The sequence below is a fragment of the Lutra lutra genome, chromosome 4, assembly GCF_902655055.1.
Source record: "Lutra lutra chromosome 4, mLutLut1.2, whole genome shotgun sequence".
Lineage (NCBI taxonomy): Eukaryota > Metazoa > Chordata > Mammalia > Carnivora > Mustelidae > Lutra > Lutra lutra.
This window is the reverse complement of record NC_062281.1, coordinates 93,106,320-93,125,270: the sequence shown is the minus strand read 5'-3', so window position 1 is coordinate 93,125,270 and position 18,951 is coordinate 93,106,320. Positions and strand designations below refer to the sequence as shown.

The window sequence follows — 18,951 nt, the reverse complement described above, 5'->3', positions numbered from 1 at the left end:
TACCAAGCTCCATTACTAGCAGAAGTCTGTGGCTTTGTGTCAGGCCAAGCAGCTTTGTCAGTCATTGATCCATTTAAGTGGCTCTGGGCCCTGTTCTGTTCTATATATTTGTAACCTGAATGAAGGTATAAAGCATGTAATTAATTCTACAAATAATGCCCAATTGAGTGGCTACTACTTGATTTATGGAGATGCCCATAAAATATTTTGAAGACTTTGATCATTGAGAAATGATTCTGGATAGCCAGAACGAATTTACCAGTGACAAGTACAAGTCACACTGTTAATACAGATAGAAGAAACACCACAAGCCTGAAATAGCTGTGGTAGCGAGGTGGGAAATTGGGAGGTCAACATAGACCGGAAACTAAGTAGAACCCCAAAGTGTAGTCACCAAGAGGAGAAAGAAGCAACTTAGCTATGGGATGTATTAAGATTAATATTGGATGGATGGACAAGAAACCCTTGCACAAAAATACCTAGTCATACATGGAGTGGGTTTTCATACTCAGGTTTTGGTTTCTATACTTTTAAGAGTGTGGGGGAAATTGGAAAGGAACCCAAGATGAACAATAAGAAAGTCTTTAAAAAAATTCTTTGAGGAAAAGCTACACGATCTGCTTGAGTTGACGCACTGAAGAGTAACTTCAGGAGTATCCACAGAACATAGAAAGGTGTTGGGAAGTTGTTTCCACCTTGTTTTCTCCTCAGGTGCTTAGATTTGTAGAGAGAGTTTGCCTGTCAGCATCAGCGCAAGAGTGATAAGCAACAAGTGGGCAGGTGGCCTCACTTTAACTTCTCCATAGTTATGGGGTGTGATTCTCCTGCTGCCAGCAAAATTAAACTGCTGTTTTACCTGTGGCTGAGTGCCTCCTGTCTCAGTCTTCCTTTTTAGGGCATGAGGTGCAGGCTTGGCCTTAGGCTCTGAGAGCTAGTGTCTCAAGCCAAGATCTTTATAGTCAAGGACTTGGATGTTGTGGCATCAAGGAAGTTTCCTGTCTTGTAAGAAGCATCTCAGGATGCTTCTCCCAGTTCCCCAGGGAGAAAAGAATCACAGCATCCATACTCTCTGGTCCTGTGTAAACCTCAATTGTTTGCATTTGGGTTTTTATTTATGATGGGCTTGTGTTTGTTTTCTGACACACATCTGGATGCGGCTCTTCTGCCCATGGCGGCAGTTCCAAACACTGGCTCTCTCATGTCCTCCCCATCCAGACCAGTCTCCAGGGCCCTTATGGCTGAGGAAGTCCTTAGGGCGAGCTCATTTTAGGGCTGTCTTTTTTGTTCCCATTAATGGCTGCCTTTGCAATCTGATGTTCCTCTTGAATCCTCTCTCATGACCTAACTTCTTTATAAATTATGATTTTCTTTCAGCTCATCAAGGTGGCCTTGGAGAAAAGCCTAGCAGCTGTGCAGACCCAGAATGTATTTCTTCCCCCTCCTTCCTCAGCAGGAGGGAACAATAACAGAGGTCTTCAGGAGGAAATGCTCCACCTGAGGGCCGAGATCCACCAACACTTAGAGGAGAAGAGGAGAGCTGAGGGGGAACTGAAAGAGCTAAAGGCTCAAATTGAGGAAGCAGGATTCTCCTCTGTGGCCCACATCAGGTAGGACACTGCCCAGAGGAGGAGAGCCTGCTAATCCGGATGTCACCATAGGCAAGGGAGTTCACCTCACTGCAATGAAGGCATTTGTGCTGCTCCAGGGCTTCCTGGTCCACATCCCAAGCTCTGTGCATTAAGGGCTCAAATTCTTAAGAGAAAACTCAATAATATTGGATAATGGTGATGATTCAAATTATTTAAATCTAGCCTTAATTCCATGTAATAATGCCCATTATTAGCCATAGAGTCACAAGTGAAAATCTGCCAGTGTATGACTGGAACATTTTGAAGAATGTCCTACTACCCATGACTACCCTACATGACTACCCATAACTACCCTACTGCTGCGTGTGGAACCAGAAGAGTCCCTGAGGGAAGATGATGTATACAGGGGCCCCTTTGCTTCCACTCAGCAATCTCTTAGCAGCATGAATCCCTAAATCATGGAACAGTACTTTTAACAATATCTGCTGTTTGTTAACTTTACAGAAGTGGTATATAGCTGATTCATTGGTTAGATTGACCACCGTGTGTTTTTTTTTTTAATATTTTTTTTATTTATTTGAGAGAGAGACAGAGATAGAGCACAGGTTGGGAGGAGAGGGAGAAGCGGATTCCCTGCTGAGCAGGGAGCCTGACACAGGGCTTGATCCCAGCATCCTGGGATCATGACCTTAGCCTATGGCAGACACTTAGCTGACTGAGCCACCTAGGTGCCCCTGGCCACTCTGTTTTTCATGACATTTTTCAAAAGATGCTTAGGGAACAGACTGATAATGTAGGACTAATCCATTCATTTGTTCATCCCTGAGGGTCATAATCATCATGGGGCCTGTTGTTTAGAGCACAGCAGTGCAATTGTACAATTTCTAATTCATGTCCTATAGTTTCCCTGCCTATTATGTGCCACTTAAACGTCCCCAAGTCATAGAATAATATTAGTGCTGAAGAGGACCTTGGATTCTAGCCTAATCTTTATTTCATAGTCAAGGAAACTCCAGTCTAAAAAGTTCTAGCAGCTTGCTCAAAGTTGCATATTAGTCCGTGGCTAGATGCCTGCCTCCAAATTTTTAATATCTAAGTCTTTTCTTCTATGCTGTATACTTTTTAGAACAGTCTTGGAAATATTCTTGTGATCATCATTCATGCTGGTTCTTTTACACTGAATTATGATATCCCTTCCTTTTTTTTAAGATTTTTATTTATTTGATAGGAATATAGAGAGAGCACAAGTAGATAGAGCAGCAGGCAGAGGGGGAGGGAGAAGCAGGCTCTCTGTTGAGCAGGGAGCCCAATGTAGGGTTTGATCCGAGGACCCTGGGATCATGACCTGAGCTGAAGGCAGACACTTAAAGGACTGAAAACACCCAAGCACCCCTTTCTTCCTTTCTCTTTCTTTCTTTTCTTTTTTTTTTAACAGAGAAAAAGAGAGTACATGTGAGAGCATATGCACAAGGAGGGGGAGGGTTGGAAGGAGAGGAGAGAGAGAATCTTCCAACAGCCTCCATGCCTGGTGCAGAGCCTGATGTGGAGCTCAGTCTCACCTCTGAGATCACGACCTGAGCTGAAATCAAGAGTCAGATGCTTAACCGATTGAGTCACCCAGGTGCCCCCATGATATTTCTTTCTACTGAAATGAAATTCTACTTAAGTGAAAGCCTAAGTCATTGTTGTTTAAGTAATCTCTCTGCTCACCATGGGGCTTGAACTCACAACCTCGAGTTCAAGAGTCACATGCTCTTCTGACTGAGCCAGCCAGTTCAGGATTCTAAGAAACTCAATCTAGGGGGAGAACCAACTGCTAATTCTTCAGATATGAATTACTAGTTTCTTGTGCCTCTTCTAGTCAGCAGTTCTCAATACATCATGCTTATGGATCACCTGCAGGACTTAAGTAAAATGTAGATCTATAGGCCTTAGCTTTAAGTTTGTAGGGGGCGGTTGTTTTGTTCTGTTTTGTTTTGTTTTACAAGTACCTCATAGAGTTCTGATGTTAGTACTTTTCAGGTCTGCAGCTGGTATAGCAGAATAAAATGACTCATCTGTTATAGACACTGAACTGACTATGCAATTCCATTTAAGCATCCAGTAGCTCTACTAGGTACGAGTTATCCTTATTTTATATAAAAGGATACTGAGTGGGGTACCTGGGTGGCTCAGTGGGTTAAAGCCTCTGCCTTCGGCTCAGGTCATGATCCCAGAGTCCTGGGATCAAGCCCCAAATCAGGCTCTCTGCTCAGCAGGGAGCTTCCTCCTCTCTCTCTGTCTGCCTCTCTGCCTACTTGTGATCTCTGTCTGTCAAATAAATAAATAAAATCTTTTAAAAAAATCCACATTAAAAAAAATTAAAAAATAAAAGGATACTGAGGCTCAAAGAGGTTAAGCAAACTGCCTATTTAAATGAATTGCCTTGTTAAAGCAATGTTGTTGTTGTTGTTTTTTAACACTTCCATCCAACCCTGGCGAAGGGTTCAGTGTGAAGAAAGGATGGAGTCTAGAATGTCATGGTGAAAATTAGTTGTTTATCCATTTTATGTCTTCTACAAGTATGCATGTTTTATGTGGCAGGCACTGTGGAGGCTCTGGGGATACAGGGTGAACAGGATAGGAAGAGTCCCTGACCTCATGAAGATGACTTATCGAAAGAGCCAGACGTAAAGCAAATAATTACAGAAGTACATTCGATTGTAGTTCTGATTGGTATTATTTATTTCTTGTTTTCCTAGGTCCCAATTTCTCATCCAGTGGTTGAAAACTGACCAATGATAATTAATAGAATTGTAGGACTCATAATAAATTTGTCCCAGGAAAGGTCTTTCTTATTATTTTTTTTCTTAACACTGTAAGTACCCTTGTTTATTCCAGAGACCAGTGAAAAGTGGAACATGAGGCAGAGGGGATGCCTGGGTAGCTCAGTTGGCTGAGCATTTGCTTTTGACTTGGGCCATGATCCCCTGTTCTGGGATCAAGTCTCACATCCAGCTCCCTGCTCAGCGGGGAACCTGCTTCTCCCTCTTCCTCTCCCCCTGCCTCTGCCACTACTTACTACTTATGCTCTCATTCTCTCTCTATCTCAAATAAATAAAATCATAAAAAGAAGAACATGAGGCTAGATGACCAGGATAAAGACAACTAGATCATGTGTGTTGAGTCCAAGATTTTTAGGGACTGTATTGCCACCAAGTAGCTGTGGTAATGCGGGAGTTTCTCCTCCTGAGTCTATCCAATAAGGGAGTCCTTGTCCATCTCTGAGGTGTCTTCCTGCTTTGGGGTGTCTCTGAGTCTCTGCTGGGCTGAGATGGGGGCTACGGAAACTGAGGCCAAGAGAGGAGCCACCCCCTCATGGTGTGTGTGTGTTTCCTGCAGGAACACCATGCTGAGCCTTTGCCTTGAGAATGTAGAGCTGAAAGAGCAGATGGGTGAAGCAATGTCTGATGGATGGGAGATCGAGGAAGACAAGGAGAAGGGCGAGGTGGCAGTGAAAACTGTGGTAGCCAGAGGGGGTCTGAATGAGAATAGCCTTCAGGCTGAATTCAGAAAGCTCCATGGAAAACTGAAGAATGCCCACAACATCATCAGCATCCTCAAAGAACAGCTCCTGCTGAGCAGCAAGGACAGGAATAGTAAGCTTAGCCTAGAGCTCCTTGCATGCCTGGCCCGGGAGATCAACAGAATGAACACAGAGCTGTTCTGTTCTCCTGAGAAGCTCCAATGCCAGGAAAAGGAGTGCATGACCATAAGGCCCTGCCCCAGACCCCAGAGTCTTGACCTTGAGGCTGCCTCACCATGGATGGCCACCACCAAGTAAGTGTGGGTTTAGATGGAAATAGAGACCTGTGGAGAAGGCCTGGAAGTAACAGTTTTTACCTAAAACATTTCTGCTCTATGGGTCAGAAGGGACTGAGGGAAAGGCACATTTGCCCCCCAAGCAGTGGTAATAATATTCCTCACACATTCAGCTTTTGGAAAAGCTTTTACAAGATTGTCTCACAAACATTACTTGGGTAATTAATTTTTCATAAATAGTGTTTCATTTTCCAGATGGCACATTAGGCATTGGGCAGCAGGCAGAAAGACCTGGTCTCTGCCTGTAAGTCTGCAGTGTGGTGGGGAAAGATGGCATAAACAGGTCATTTCAATAGGATGCCATATAGGGATACATGGGACTTAAGGCAGCCCCGACAAGTGGTGTGTAATGACATCTCCCTGTATCACTGCCATTTTCATCACAGCCTATCCTAGGTGTCTGTTCATGGGCCAAAGGATTGGGCTGTTGGGATCCTCCTAAGGGGAGGGGCTTTGCTGACTATTGAGTAAATGGAGACTAGAGAGGATTCGGGGTGGGGGGAGTGGAGGACAAGGCTGGGACAGGAGCATGAGGATAGATGAGGAGAGGTTTCTACCCCTCCTTTCTTTAACTGCTGAACCAACCTTTACTGAGAGCCCCTCAGTAGACTCTAGTGGCACTGTACTTTGTGCTGAAAATACAGAGATGAATAAAACATTATCCTAGCTCTGCAGGAGCTTGGAGCTGGAAAGCAAGCCACTACCAAAGGGCTTGAGGAATGCTGGAACAAACCCATGAATATAGTCCACGAGGGGTCATAAAGGGACTGCCTGGGACTGTTACTGCCCGGTCCCTATGCTGGCTCTTTTCACAGCTGGATAACTGGCCCCAGGCCCAAGACCCTGGGACCCCATCAGAATTTAGCCTTCCTGGATCCACCAAGCACCTGCGCTCCCAGCTGGCCCAGTACAGACAACGCTACCAGGACCTCCAGGAGAAGCTGCTGATATCAGAAGCCACGGTCTTTGCCCAGGCCAACCAGATGGAGAAATACAGAGTCATGCTTAGTAAGTCTTAGGTTCACCATCACTAAGACAGCAGCCTACGTGCTTTGTAGACTTCCCTTTTCTTCCATAGCCTCAAAACAAATTTAATCCTGACCAGGGTCCTAGAATTGTGGAAATGGTTATTTAACTTCAGTTTTCACACCTGGCAGAGAAGAATAAAAAACAAAGCAAGTTTGCAGTGAGCATATAGGGAAGAAACGGGTTAACATCTAGGTTTGCTGATTTCTGCTATAGTCAGCAAAATGCTTTTCCTCTCTCAACTTATACTGATAGTTTCTCTCCTGCTCTTGGCACCAAATCACAATCAAAAATAAACCATCACCGTTGGTTTAGAACCCATGCTTTCTACTAGAACTTCCTATGGTGATTGAAATGCTTATGGAGCACATGAAATGTGTCTAATTCAACTTCAGAATGTTGTTTACTTTTAATTAATTTAATATGAAGTAGTCGTGTGTGGCTAGTAGCTCTCTTTTTTAGATTTTTATATATTTTTATTTTTTAAAAAAATTTTTATTTTTTTAAAATATTTGCACTCCTGTGTTTATTGCAGAATTATTTTTTTAAATTTCTTTTCAGCATAACAGAATTCATTGTTTATGCACCACACCCAGTGCTCCATGCAATCCGTGCCCTCCATAATACCCACCACCTGGTTCCCCCAACCTCCCACCCCCCACCACCTCAAAACCCTCAGATTGTTTTTCAGAGTCCATAGTCTCTCATGGTTCACCTCCCCTTCCAATTTCCCTCAACTCCCTTCTCCTCTCCATCTCTCTATGTCCTCCATGTTATTTGTTATGCTCCACAAATAGGTGAAACCATATGATAATTGGCTCTCTCTGCTTGATTTATTTCACTCAGCATAATCTCTTCCAGTCCCATTCATGTTGATACAAAAGTTGGGTATTCATCCTTTCTGATGTAGGCATAATACTCTATAGTGTATATGGACCACATCTTCCTTATCCATTTGTCCATTGAAGGGCATCTTGGTTCTTTCCACAGTTTGGTGACCGTGACCATTGCTGCTATAAACATTGGGGTACAGATGGCCCTTCTTTTCACTACATCTGTATCTTTGGGGTAAATACCCAGTAGTGCAATTGCAGGGTCATAGGGAAGCTCTATTTTTAATTTCTTGAGGAATCTCCACACTGTTCTCCAAAGTGGCTGTACCAACTTCCATTCCCACCAACACACATTCCTCTCCAACACACATTGTTTTCTGTCTTGTTAATTTTGGCCATTCTAACTGGTGTAAGGTGGTATCTCAATGTGATTTTTATTTCAATCTCCCTGATGGCTAGTGATGATGAACATTTTTTCATGTGTCTCTTAGCCATTTGTATGTCTTCATTGGAGAAGTGTCTGTTCATGTCTTCCGCCCATTTTTTGACATGATTATCTGTTTTGTGTGTGTTGAATTTGAGAAGTTCTTAATAGATCCTGGATATCAGCCTTTTGCCTGTACTGTCATTTGTAAATATCTTCTCCCATTCCGTGGGTTTTGTTTTGTTGACTGTTTCCTATGCTGTGCAGTAGCTTGTGATCTTGATGAATTCCCAAACATTAATTTTCAGTTTTGTTTCCTTTGCCTTTGGAGACATATCTTGAAAGAAGTTGCTGTGACTGATATCGAAGAGATTACTGCCTATGTTCTCCTCTAGGATTCTGATGGATTCCTGTCTCACATTGAGGTCTTTTATCCATCTCGAGTTTATCTTTGTGTATGGTGTAAGAGAATGATCGAGTTTCATTCTTCTACATATAGCTGTCCAATTTTCCCACCACCATTTATTGAAGAGACTGTCTTTTTTCCACTGTGTATTTTTTCCTGCTTTGTTGAAGATTATTTGACCATAGAGTTGAGGGTCCATATCTGGACTCTCTACTCTTTTCCACTGGTCTATGTGTCTGTTTTTATGCCAGTACCATGCTGTCTTGGTGATCACACCTTTGTAGTGAAGCTTGAAATCAGGCAACGTGATGCCCCCAGTTTTGTTTTTCTTTTTCAACATTCCCTTAGCAATTCGGGGTCTCTTCTGATTCCATACAAATTTTAGGATTGTTTGCTTCAGCTCTTTGAAAAATACCAGTGGAATTTTGATTGGAATGGCATTAAAAGTATAGATTGCTTCTAGGCTGTAGAGAGATTTTAACAATGTTTATTCTTCTGATCCAAGAGCATGGAATGGTCTTCCATCTTTTTGTGTCTTCTTCAATTTCTTTCATGAGTGTTCTGTAGTTCCTCGAGTATAAATCTTTTACCTCTTTGGTTAGGTTTATTCCTAGGTATCTTATGGTTCTTGGTGCTATAGTAAATGGAATCAGTTCTCTAATTTCCCTTTCTGTGTTTTCATTGTTAGCGCATAAGAAAGCAACTGATTTCTGTACATTGACTTTGTATCCTGCCACATTACTGAATTGCTGTATGAGTTCTAGTAGTTTGGGGGTGGAGTCTTTTGGGTTTTCCATATAAAGTATCATGTCATCTGCGAAGAGAGAGATTTCGACTTCTTCCTTGCCAATTTGAATACCTTTTATTTCTCTTTGTTTTCTGATTGCTGTTGCTAGGACTTCTAATACTATGTTGAACAAGAGTGGTGAGAGTGGGCATCCTTGTTGTGTTCCTGATCTCAACGTGAAGGCTGTGAGCCCCACTGAGGATGATATTTGCGGTGGGCTAGTAGCTATGTTATAGAAATGTGTGGATCTTGATGTTTTAGGATTCTAAATTAGTTCGACCCCATTCACATATTTACTGAGCCTCTGTGGATAAAGCACTTGCTAGTTTCATGGGGCTTCTAGGGATGATAATATATATAATACCCAACATAAAGATATCTGGTCCCCACAAAGCCTCAGTTGTTGTAGGTGAGATCACCAGTGGCACACAGAGGCTCATCCTGGTGGAAGGAAGTCCTGCCTGGAGTGAGTGGTCTCTTCTCCCACTTGGGTCCAAAGAAGCATCCATTCTACTTTGGCTGTAAACTCCCTGCCCCTTGAGGGCTAGGGCACGTGACGCTGAGGTTGAGGGGGTACGTGGGACATTCCGAGAGTCCCTGTGACACCCTATGTCTCTTCCCAAGCACGTGAATCCTTGGTGAAGCAGGACAGCAAGCAGGTGCAGGTGGACCTCCAGGATCTGGGCTATGAGACCTGCGGCCGAAGTGAGAATGAAGCTGAGCAGGAAGAGAGTACCAGTCCCTGTAGGAACACAAGGGCAGGGCTCACCTGACCTCCCTGGAGTCAGCCTTCCCATCTGGGAGCTGCTGGTCAGTCCCACACCTAATGAGGAGTAGGGCCGAGGGGTATGGTATATGGAAGGGAATCCAGGATCAGTGAGGCACAGGAAGTTTGGCAGAGAACTCTTGTCCAACACGAGGCTGAGTGTGAGTGGGAATGTCTCTAATTAGTTTCCAACATACTGCTGTTGATTAAAAGAAGGAAAGTTCTGTCCAACTGGTGATCATCTAAGGCTTACTTTTTACTGAAGAGACCTGATGAGCTTATGGAGACATGTAAACCCTAAGCTAATAAATCTGTTTTTCCATCCTAGAAGGACATTGACTGTGGAGACACCTACCATACTGAAATTGAGAAAAGAAAAAACACTCAGGGCAGTGGAAGGTGACTGTACCTTGTTCCTGACCTGCAGGCTGTTGAGTGGGTGGAAATACCATGTCTGAATGCTAGTAAAACATGGAGCTGAATAAAGTACTGCCTCAACTTTCGCTCTAGTGATTCCTATACCCAGCCCAGAGCTGCCTCCAAGCCTCAGCAGCACAGTGTAGCTTTATTCAGAAAGATGTCTTTGTCTTCTCTCAGAGTGTGAGGAGTACGACAGCCTCAGGGAAACAGCCCTGATGGAGTGGTGCCTGGGCTCCTCAGCAGCTAGCCCCCCAGGAAAGAAGCCCTTGAAGAGCCCTGAAGGGAAACAGGAGGAGTTCCGTGCATACAGAAAGTTGGAAGACATCCCTCTCCTGCAGAAGGACATCGAAGACCTGAAGGCCCAGCTGCAGAATGCCAACAAGATCATCCAGAACCTCAAGAGCCAGATCCGGTCCCTCTCAGTTACAAGTGATTATTCATCTAGTCTGGAGACACTGCGAAAGCTGAAGGCCGTTGACGCCCTCGAGGGATCTTCACCTCACAGTGTCACTGAAAAGGATGAGGGGTGGCTGTCTGATGGCACTGGGGCTTACTACCCCCCAGGGATTCAGGTTAAAAAGGATCTGGGGAGTCTGATTCAGAGAGTGTCCCAGCTAGAGGCGCAGCTCCTGAAAACTGGAGTAGAAGGGAAGCTGGCAGAGGAACTGAGATCAGCCTCCTGGCCTGGGTAAGGGGGACACTCTTTGGACCTGATAGGATTGAAAATGTCTAAGTTTGTGTTGGAAGTGGGCTAGCCCAGGCAGTAGAAGAGAGAACCCAATACGGTGATCAGAAGAGTGCCTACTTCAAGGCTAGGCCTAGATCCAAAGAAAGTTCAGTAGGCCCTGCTTGAGAGACACCAGGTCTCTGGGATTTCCTCTCAGGAATCTATTAGTAAAGCGACTGGATATGTGGTGTAGTAGGAAGACTGGAGTCATATTGCCTGGGTCTGAATCCTAACTCTGGCACTTTCTAGCTGTTCAACTTATTTAGACTTTCTGGGCTCTCTCCTTACCTATTAAATGAAGAGACTAAGAGAACCTATCTCAACAGGTGGTTACTGGGTTTAAATGAATTAGTACAAGTGATCAAAATTGCCTAACATATATTAAGCTCTCAGTACAACTTACCATAACTGTTACTGTTGTTGATACTTTGTGTTGGAAGACACCGGGTATCTGTCCTTGTTATCTGCACTGAGTATCAGAACATGCAAAAGCTTAGTGGCCTCAAACAATAATTCATGTGGATTTACAGGGCTCAGCAGCGTGGCCGTTGCTTGGGGGTCTCTCCTGGAGCAGCCATCCGATGGCTTCACGTGTCTGGTGATATGATGCTCCTTGCCTTTTCTCTTTCCCCCCTTGGCTTCTTGTCTTCCAGGGTTTTTCTTCTTGGGGTGGGCCTCTCAAGTGGTCTTAGGTTGTTCCACTTCTGTATGGCGGCTGGCTTCCAACAGAGCGGAAGTAGAAGTTTCCAGACAGTTCAGAGCTACTCCTCAACTTAGCACAGTGTCGCGTTCCTTATTACCTCAGTCACAGTGCTCACAGAGCTTGACCAGATTTAAGGACGTGGAGAACAGCCTCTATCTTCCAGTGAGAGAAGGAGCAAAGGCACATTGGCAAAACAACATGTGGAACAGGAATGTAATGGCCATCTTGGCAAAACAGTCTGCCATAATAGAGATGATCTTCCAAATAGAATAGAATAGGATAGAAATGAAAGATCTTATCTAGACTTAGGATTAAGTGATTCCTCCCCCCCCCCAAGTTTATGTATTTATTTATTTTACATAATGTCTCCACCCAACGTGGGGCTTGAACTCCCTACCCTGTCATCAAGAGTTGTGAGCTCTTCTTACTGAGCCAGCCAGCCAGGTGTCCCAGGATTAAGTGATTCTAGTCACTGAACTTATTTTTATTTATTGTGTCTATTGAATATCTACTCAATAAATACATTTAGTGTTTCTTGAGTATCAGCTGTGAATCTACACTCTACTACTCCCATGAAGAATGTAAAATTGGGCACCATATTTACCTCCACAGGACCTAGTATTTTCCTGGACATAGGGCTAACTTGCACAAAACATTGTAAGACTCACTAAATTGCTAAACTGACATCATGTACCAGAGCAGGATTTACTCTTAAATACTTTGGTTTCTGTGCCAGAATTTTGCCTGGGGAGCTCCTTTGAAATGTTCTCATGGAAATCTCTACTGAAGGCCCATAATTTCACACTCATTTTCATTCTTAATTTTTCCTCTTCTCTCCTGTATTAGGAAATATGATTCCCTGATTCAGGATCAGGCCCGAGAGCTGTCGTACCTACACCAGAAGATACAAAAGGGAGAGGCATCTGTTACCTTCTCACCCAGCATGCAAAAGATACAGTAAAATCTTTTGAGGACCTTCTTAGGAGAAATGACATTGACAACTACCTGGGGCAGAGCTTCCGAGAGCAACTTGCCCAGGGAAGCCAGTTGACAGAGAGGCTTACCAGCAAACTCAGCACCAGTAAGTTGGCCACAGGGCTTTGGCACGCACTTGGTCACTCCCATAGCCCCAGGCCCAGGTGGTCACCACACCTCCACCACAGTCTTTTAACTCAGGTCCTGATTCTACTTCATTTCCTGGGGCCATTACAGGATCAGAACTGGTTGGTGGGGAACACTGAGGAGAAACACAGGATTCGGAGGTCATGATTGCAATGGCAGAAACTGGAGCACTCATGGCAAGTGACCTTTAGGGAAGCAGGCTGTGTCCATCCAGTGCTAAGGGGGAGAAAAGGAGAAGAGATCAGAGGATGTCATCATAGTGAAAAGAGCCTGACCTGAGAATTGCAAGACCCAAGTGGTAGCCTGGATGCTGCCATTAATTTGCTTTGGGCAATGGTTTAGCCTTTCAGTGTCTCTTTGTTTATCACACGGTGTCATTCGTCAATATAATTCCAATATAGTTAAAGCACCCTGCCCTTTGGACGTAGCTTGGGCATTGAATGTCATAGTGCAAGGGCTAGGAATACAGGCTATTATTGGAGTTCTTTACTTAGAAAACATTTCCTGAGAGTACCAAGAGATAGCAGGATCAGTCTTGGGGGCCAACCATCCCACACACTGGTGGCAGGTGCAGAGGTGGGACAGGACAGTTTGTCATCTCTCAGAGCAAGAGTGTGCTCTCCATGAATGCTGTGATGGGACAAAGAGCATGCATCTGGGAGCGAGTCTGTGGCAGGCTTAGAAGGTGGAATATTCCAGAGAGAAGCTGAGCAAGTGCACTTCAAACTTCTTTGCATTGATTTAGAGTAGAAGAAGTCCTGAGGCTGATTGCCAGGTCAGGGGAGGTCTGCCTGGTGAGTTAAAGAGAACCCACAGGTCTCCCCTCTGAGGATACAATCTGCAACCTTCCCACGTAATTCTCCTACATGTCTTGGACATACACAGAGGAATCACCATTCTGTACCCACAGATGCTCTTGCATTTGTAATGTAGGAAGTGTGATCTGTTTAATTTCTTACCATGTCTTTCTGAGTTTGGCTTTCAGAGGATCATAAAAGTGAGAAAGATCAAGCTGGACTTGAACCACTGGCCCTCAGGTAACTTGAAATAGGATCTGTAAAGGAATCAGGAACAAGGCCCAATGGGTCCAAGGTGACTGTAACTTTACAAATTGGGGCAGGGAAATGCTGATTATAACATGTTCATTTATTCATGAGACACTTTAGTCTCTCTTTTGCTATAATTCTGTTGATTTCTATCATGTAATTATTCTCCAGGTTTGGTAACCTAGACTCAGTCTGAGCCAACAGGAAACTAACCAGGTTCCAGGGGTCTTGGCACCCCCAAGGCTCTCCTCTGCTTTCTTCCCGGGTGTTTAAAGATGAGGCTGTGCTGCTAAGTTGGCAGCTCATTTAGTAATAGCCCAGTTCCCTCAGAGGGAAAAAAGAATTGAAGAACCATAATGTAGTTCCTTGGAGGGGAAAGGCCTGGGTATTGCAGATGCCTGGGAGGCTTCAGTCTCTCGGGAACCAGTTTTCAATGGGTCACTGCAGAGAATCTTACCATGTACAGTAAAATATGGGCTCAAAATCCATAGATGTAGCCTCTAGTCCAAGCTCCTCTCTGTCAGAAGCCTGCTTTAGACCACATGGTGCTGCTCCGAGTCCCTGCGGTGAAGAGCAAAGGGTTTTGGTTTTGTTTTCATTGCGAATCCATCCCAGACACATACCTGGGCTGTACCTCAATCATCCACATGATTCCACGCATCCTGCTCTCGGTTGTCAAGGGCGATGCCAGACTGCTCTGTGTTTGTCACCACTTACCTTCAGTTACTGTACTTACCTTCTTGGAGACTGGTAACCAGCAGTTCTTGGGGCCGCACTTGGAGCAGCTGTGCCTTACAGGGACAGCTGAGTTTCTGCTAGTTCCCAGCATCTCCCATGACCAGTGCCCTGGGTGGTGATTGCCCCTTTTTCTCCCACTGCACCCCACCTACTCTCTGCCCCTAATCAGTGATAGGTTATTTTGATGGTTCTTCACAGGAGAGGTTCCCTTGACTTAGGTGTTTTTTCCTGTGTGCCTTGGTCAGGACAAGTTGGGCTGGTGCCCTTAGCTTCACCTATTGTCTCCTTCCACCCCCACTAGGCTCAGCAGAGAACTGCTGGAGAAGGAGAGAGTGATTGAGGTCCAGCAGGCCAAGCTAGATACCCGGTCCCTCACACTCTCCAGCAGCCATGCCTTGTCGGACTCCCAGCACTCTCCCAGCAGCTCCTCCTTCCTGTCTGATGAGCTGGAAGCCTGTTCTGACATGGATGTAGCCAGCGAGTACACACACTACGAAGAGAAGAAGGCTCTGCGTGGTCACTCAGGTAACCTTCTGTTTCTCTAGCCAGGCCTTATAGATCCTCTCTGCTGTGTGTCAGGCTGAACGTGGCCCTGGGACCAAGCACCAAGTACAGGCCCCAGTGTCTCAGGATCTTTGCTCTGCTCCTGACTCCGCAGAGTGTTGATGGGTCTCCACTGCATTTGCAAGCTGGTAGACCCAAGGGGAAGCACAGTGGGAAGAGCGAGAACATCCAGGCAGGCTCTTCCCCATTGTCTCATGAGCACAGATCATCTGTCTGACTTCCTTCTTCAAATGGGACATCATCTCCCTCCTGCAGAGGTCTTGCTCACTGTATGTCCTGAGCTAGTGTCCCCTGGGTATCTGTCAGCAGTCATGGACACTGTCATTCCCACCTTTTGGAACTTTTGGAAATGCCATTTTCATGGTTTCTAGGTCTGGGCCCCACTCTCACCTCTAAGGTGGTTTGCCTCCCTCAATAAGCTATCTGCAAGCAAGGAAATGAACACGGCTCACAGTGTTTGTGCTTGGTGCTTTCCCAGAAAGCCAGGCCCTGCCTTGGTACCCCTGGCTCAATAGAAGGCCAGATTCCAGTTCTTTGTCAACCACCGAACATTTTCTTTCATTCATGGGTTTTGTAGATTCCATCCATCATTTGAGTCATTCCACTGTACTGTCTTCTAAGCCATCAGCAACCAGTGCACCTCCGGGGGTTAAGGCTGAACCAAGCAGCAACCCCATCAGGTTGCCAGCTCCCTAGAACCACCCCCCCAGAAAGGCAGTCAGGCCCATCCAGGTATGCGACAGCCAACACAGCGGGAGGGCTGTCTCCTCTCCCTCAGCAGCCTGTTTGACTTTTATTCAGGGACAAATGCTTCCACTGTCAGAGGCTTCTAGGCATCAGTACCTAGATGAAATCAAGAGGCCTTCCTAGTCTACCAATTGTGTCTGCATTTTCTTGGTTCTAAATATTTTAGGCAAATCAGAGATCTGCAGTAGACTTTGATCAGAATACCAATTTTGACCAGTAGTCAGCAAATCCTTTTAAAGTAAACATTTTCATTTCTTTCTTTCATTTCACTCTGGGGAGCAAAGAGGCAAAAGATCTCTCCCATGATTATAGTCACCACAGAATAAAAAGAAAGTCACTTCATGGCTAGCCTGGAAGCATTATCCATTTTTCTTCAGGGCAAGCCTCTGCAACAACTCAGGATGCTTCAGGATCCTACAAGATTCTGTTCACATTACATGGTCATTCATTCATGGATTTACGAACAGCTGGGCAGCCCTTGATATGTACATAGTGCCGGTCCTGCAGCCAGTGGGAAGGGTATATTTCATTTACCTGCCCCAACCTAATTGCCAGGAGTGTGCTGTTCGGTTAGAGCCCCACACCAATGATGGCAAGAAGATGGCAAGCCTTGTCCCTGCCTCCTACCTCTTGCCACAACCGGCTGGCTGGCTGCCCTCAGTGTGGTTTGTCGTAAGGTGCCCACAGAAGGCACAGTGCTGTCCTTCTGTGGCTCCCATTTCTCCTGAGAGCCCATCAGCCAAAATCTTAAGAAGGGGATGTTTCTGACCCTTTCTGAGCTTGGGCTTGAAGTTTCTGGGCCAGAGTAGGCAGCAGCTGGCCCAGGAAGTCATGGGGAAAACCTGTTTGCCTAGTACTGTAGACATCTATGCAAATGCTCTGGGGTCAAAAAGGAGAAGGCCAGGGGTTTTAAAATCAGAATGCCTACCTGAAGGATGCCTGTGTCACTGGGCAATGTGGGTGTCTTCGCAGTGTTTCTCCAACAGTGTGTCAGCATCCCGGGGTGAGGGGCATGATTAGAGTATACTCATTGTTTTCCACGGAGGCATTCTCTGCAGATCAGTCTTGGTATCTGCTCCCTCCACAGGCTTCCTGCCATATAACTGTTTTTAGGAAAGAGGAGACAGATTCAGACATCAGAATGTCCCAGGGTCCCTAAAGACTTGTCCATAGATGGGCTACATCATGGTCATCTGTGGAGATCTACTTTAAAGATTTTATTTATTTATTTGACAGAGAGAAATCACAAGTAGGCAGAGAGGCAGGCAGAGAGAGAGGAGGAAGCAGGCTCCCCGCTGAGCAGAAAGCCCGATGTGGGGCTCGAACCCAGGACCTGGGATCATGACCTGAGCCGAAGGCAGCGGCTTAACCCACTGAGCCACCCAGGCGCCCCGGAGATCTACTTTAAATGCAAGTTTCCAAGCCCTCCTCCCAAAGTTAATGACTTAGTAGAGCAGAGCCTGAAGCAACAGCATGCACTAAGAATTTTTCCTAAGTGATTTGAATGCCCAGACCGGCATGCAATCTGTAGTGTCTGAGTCACTTTACCAAGACCTTGATTTTTCTTTTGGTGAATGAATGTGTTGATTTGAGATTCTCAGGTTTGTCTCCATAAGACTCAAATGACACACATGAGGAATGCACATTTCCCCACAGTCCTAGCCTGCTTCTGCCCTCCTCAGGGTGAGCCCTCATACTCTCAGAGGAGTTCCAGGTGTAGAGAGTCTTGTCACAGGCAAGGACCGACTCACACCCAGGGTGATTAGGAGCATTAATATGCAGATGTTCTGACCCGTCTGTGCCTGGGACAGCTGGGAGAGGTTCTCATAGCTGCCTGGGATACAGCTATGCCACCTTGCCTGCTCTAGCCAGTTGTTTCCAAGATGAGCATAGAATATGTATGCCGGAAGTCCCCAGCAAGGGAGAAGGCAGAGGGGTCCACTAAGCCTGGCTCTGGGGTGGCAACCCTGGCCCTTCGCCTTGTTGGCCGTCATTATGCTGAATGATAGTTGCCCCCAAGGAGACATCAGGACAAGAAATAGTTTCATTTTCTCCATCTTTTCTCCATTCCTTTCATTCTAATGATATGTCTTCTTTCTTCCCAACTCTGTGTTTCTAGGCCTTCACTTTCCCTCCATACCCATGCTGGTTAGCCTTCCCCAGGCACCACTGCCCTCAGCAGCACCCAGTTTCCTGCCTTTCAGCCCCACTGGCCCTCCCTTCGTTGGCTGCTGTGAGACCCCCATGGTCTCCTTGGCAGAGGCTCAGCAGGAGGTACAGATGCTGCAGAAACAACTGGGAGAAAGTGAGCACTTCCTGTGGCCTTCATGTGCTTGGGCCAGGCTGTTCCGCCCCATGTGGCCCTGCATGGCTTTGGCATGGCGGCGGAGCTTTGAAAAATGACCTAGGGTACGCACGTCGCCAGTAGGGGACTGGCAGGTGGCCCTGCTTGCTTTTTTTTTGCGGGGGGGGGGATACCTTTACTGTTGTCTTTCTGGTGTGTGTGTGTCTCATCATTTCGTCAGGCCCTAGACCTGCTCCTGTCCCACTGCTGCCAATGTGGGGTACCAGCAAGTCTGCTGAAAGCCTGACACGCCAGTGACATGTCTGTAGGAAGGACACGGGTGAGAGCTTTTGTGCCTTGGCTATATAGGTGAGACAAAGTGGCCATTTCCAGGGGTCCTTTCCATGCCTACGAGAGTCTCCTGCTGTGAAACACGCTCTTCATCAAGTTCGGCTCCTGACATCATTAGGTTGAGGGTGTGAAGGGTAGTAGCAGTAGAGGGATTCAGAAGAGGTGACAAAGCCCCCCTTCCTAGGGCACAAGGTTCATTTCTACCCCGGGACAGGTGACAGGTTGGCGGCTCAGACCGGAAGCACAGACTGTGATACCTGATTGTAAATTCTGTCCTCTGACTTCCAGAGATCATTGATCGTATTGATCATAACCGTTACAGGCTCTGTATGGTCATCTTTTTGGAAAGCCTTTGATATATGTCTGGGCTGGATGACTCATTGTCAAAATTGTTGGTGAGGTCATTTATAGCTTAGGAAAATAAGGAAAAACCCTCAAATGAGGAATTTGCTCTCTAGTAATGCTTTAAAAAAAAAAACCTAGAAATCAGTTTGATGTTACCTTATTTGCAAATGACAGTACAGACAAAAGGTTGATATCCAGGATCTACAAAGAAC

General features: G+C 45.6%; 1 protein-coding gene across 1 annotated transcript in view; it reads left to right on the top strand.

Moving 5' to 3' along the window:
• The window catches only part of LOC125097332 (myomegalin-like), a 37,948-nt gene that overhangs the window by 12,415 nt on the left and 6,582 nt on the right, over positions 1–18,951 (top strand). Inside the window, 13 exon segments of the mRNA XM_047724903.1 lie at positions 1,375–1,607; positions 4,971–5,397; positions 6,266–6,458; positions 9,551–9,670; positions 10,290–10,800; positions 12,389–12,430; positions 12,432–12,498; positions 12,500–12,623; positions 13,650–13,701; positions 14,750–14,973; positions 15,590–15,711; positions 15,714–15,744; positions 17,879–18,064. Of these exon segments, the coding sequence (XP_047580859.1) occupies positions 1,375–1,607; positions 4,971–5,397; positions 6,266–6,458; positions 9,551–9,670; positions 10,290–10,800; positions 12,389–12,430; positions 12,432–12,498; positions 12,500–12,623; positions 13,650–13,701; positions 14,750–14,973; positions 15,590–15,711; positions 15,714–15,744; positions 17,879–18,064 (2,332 nt within the window).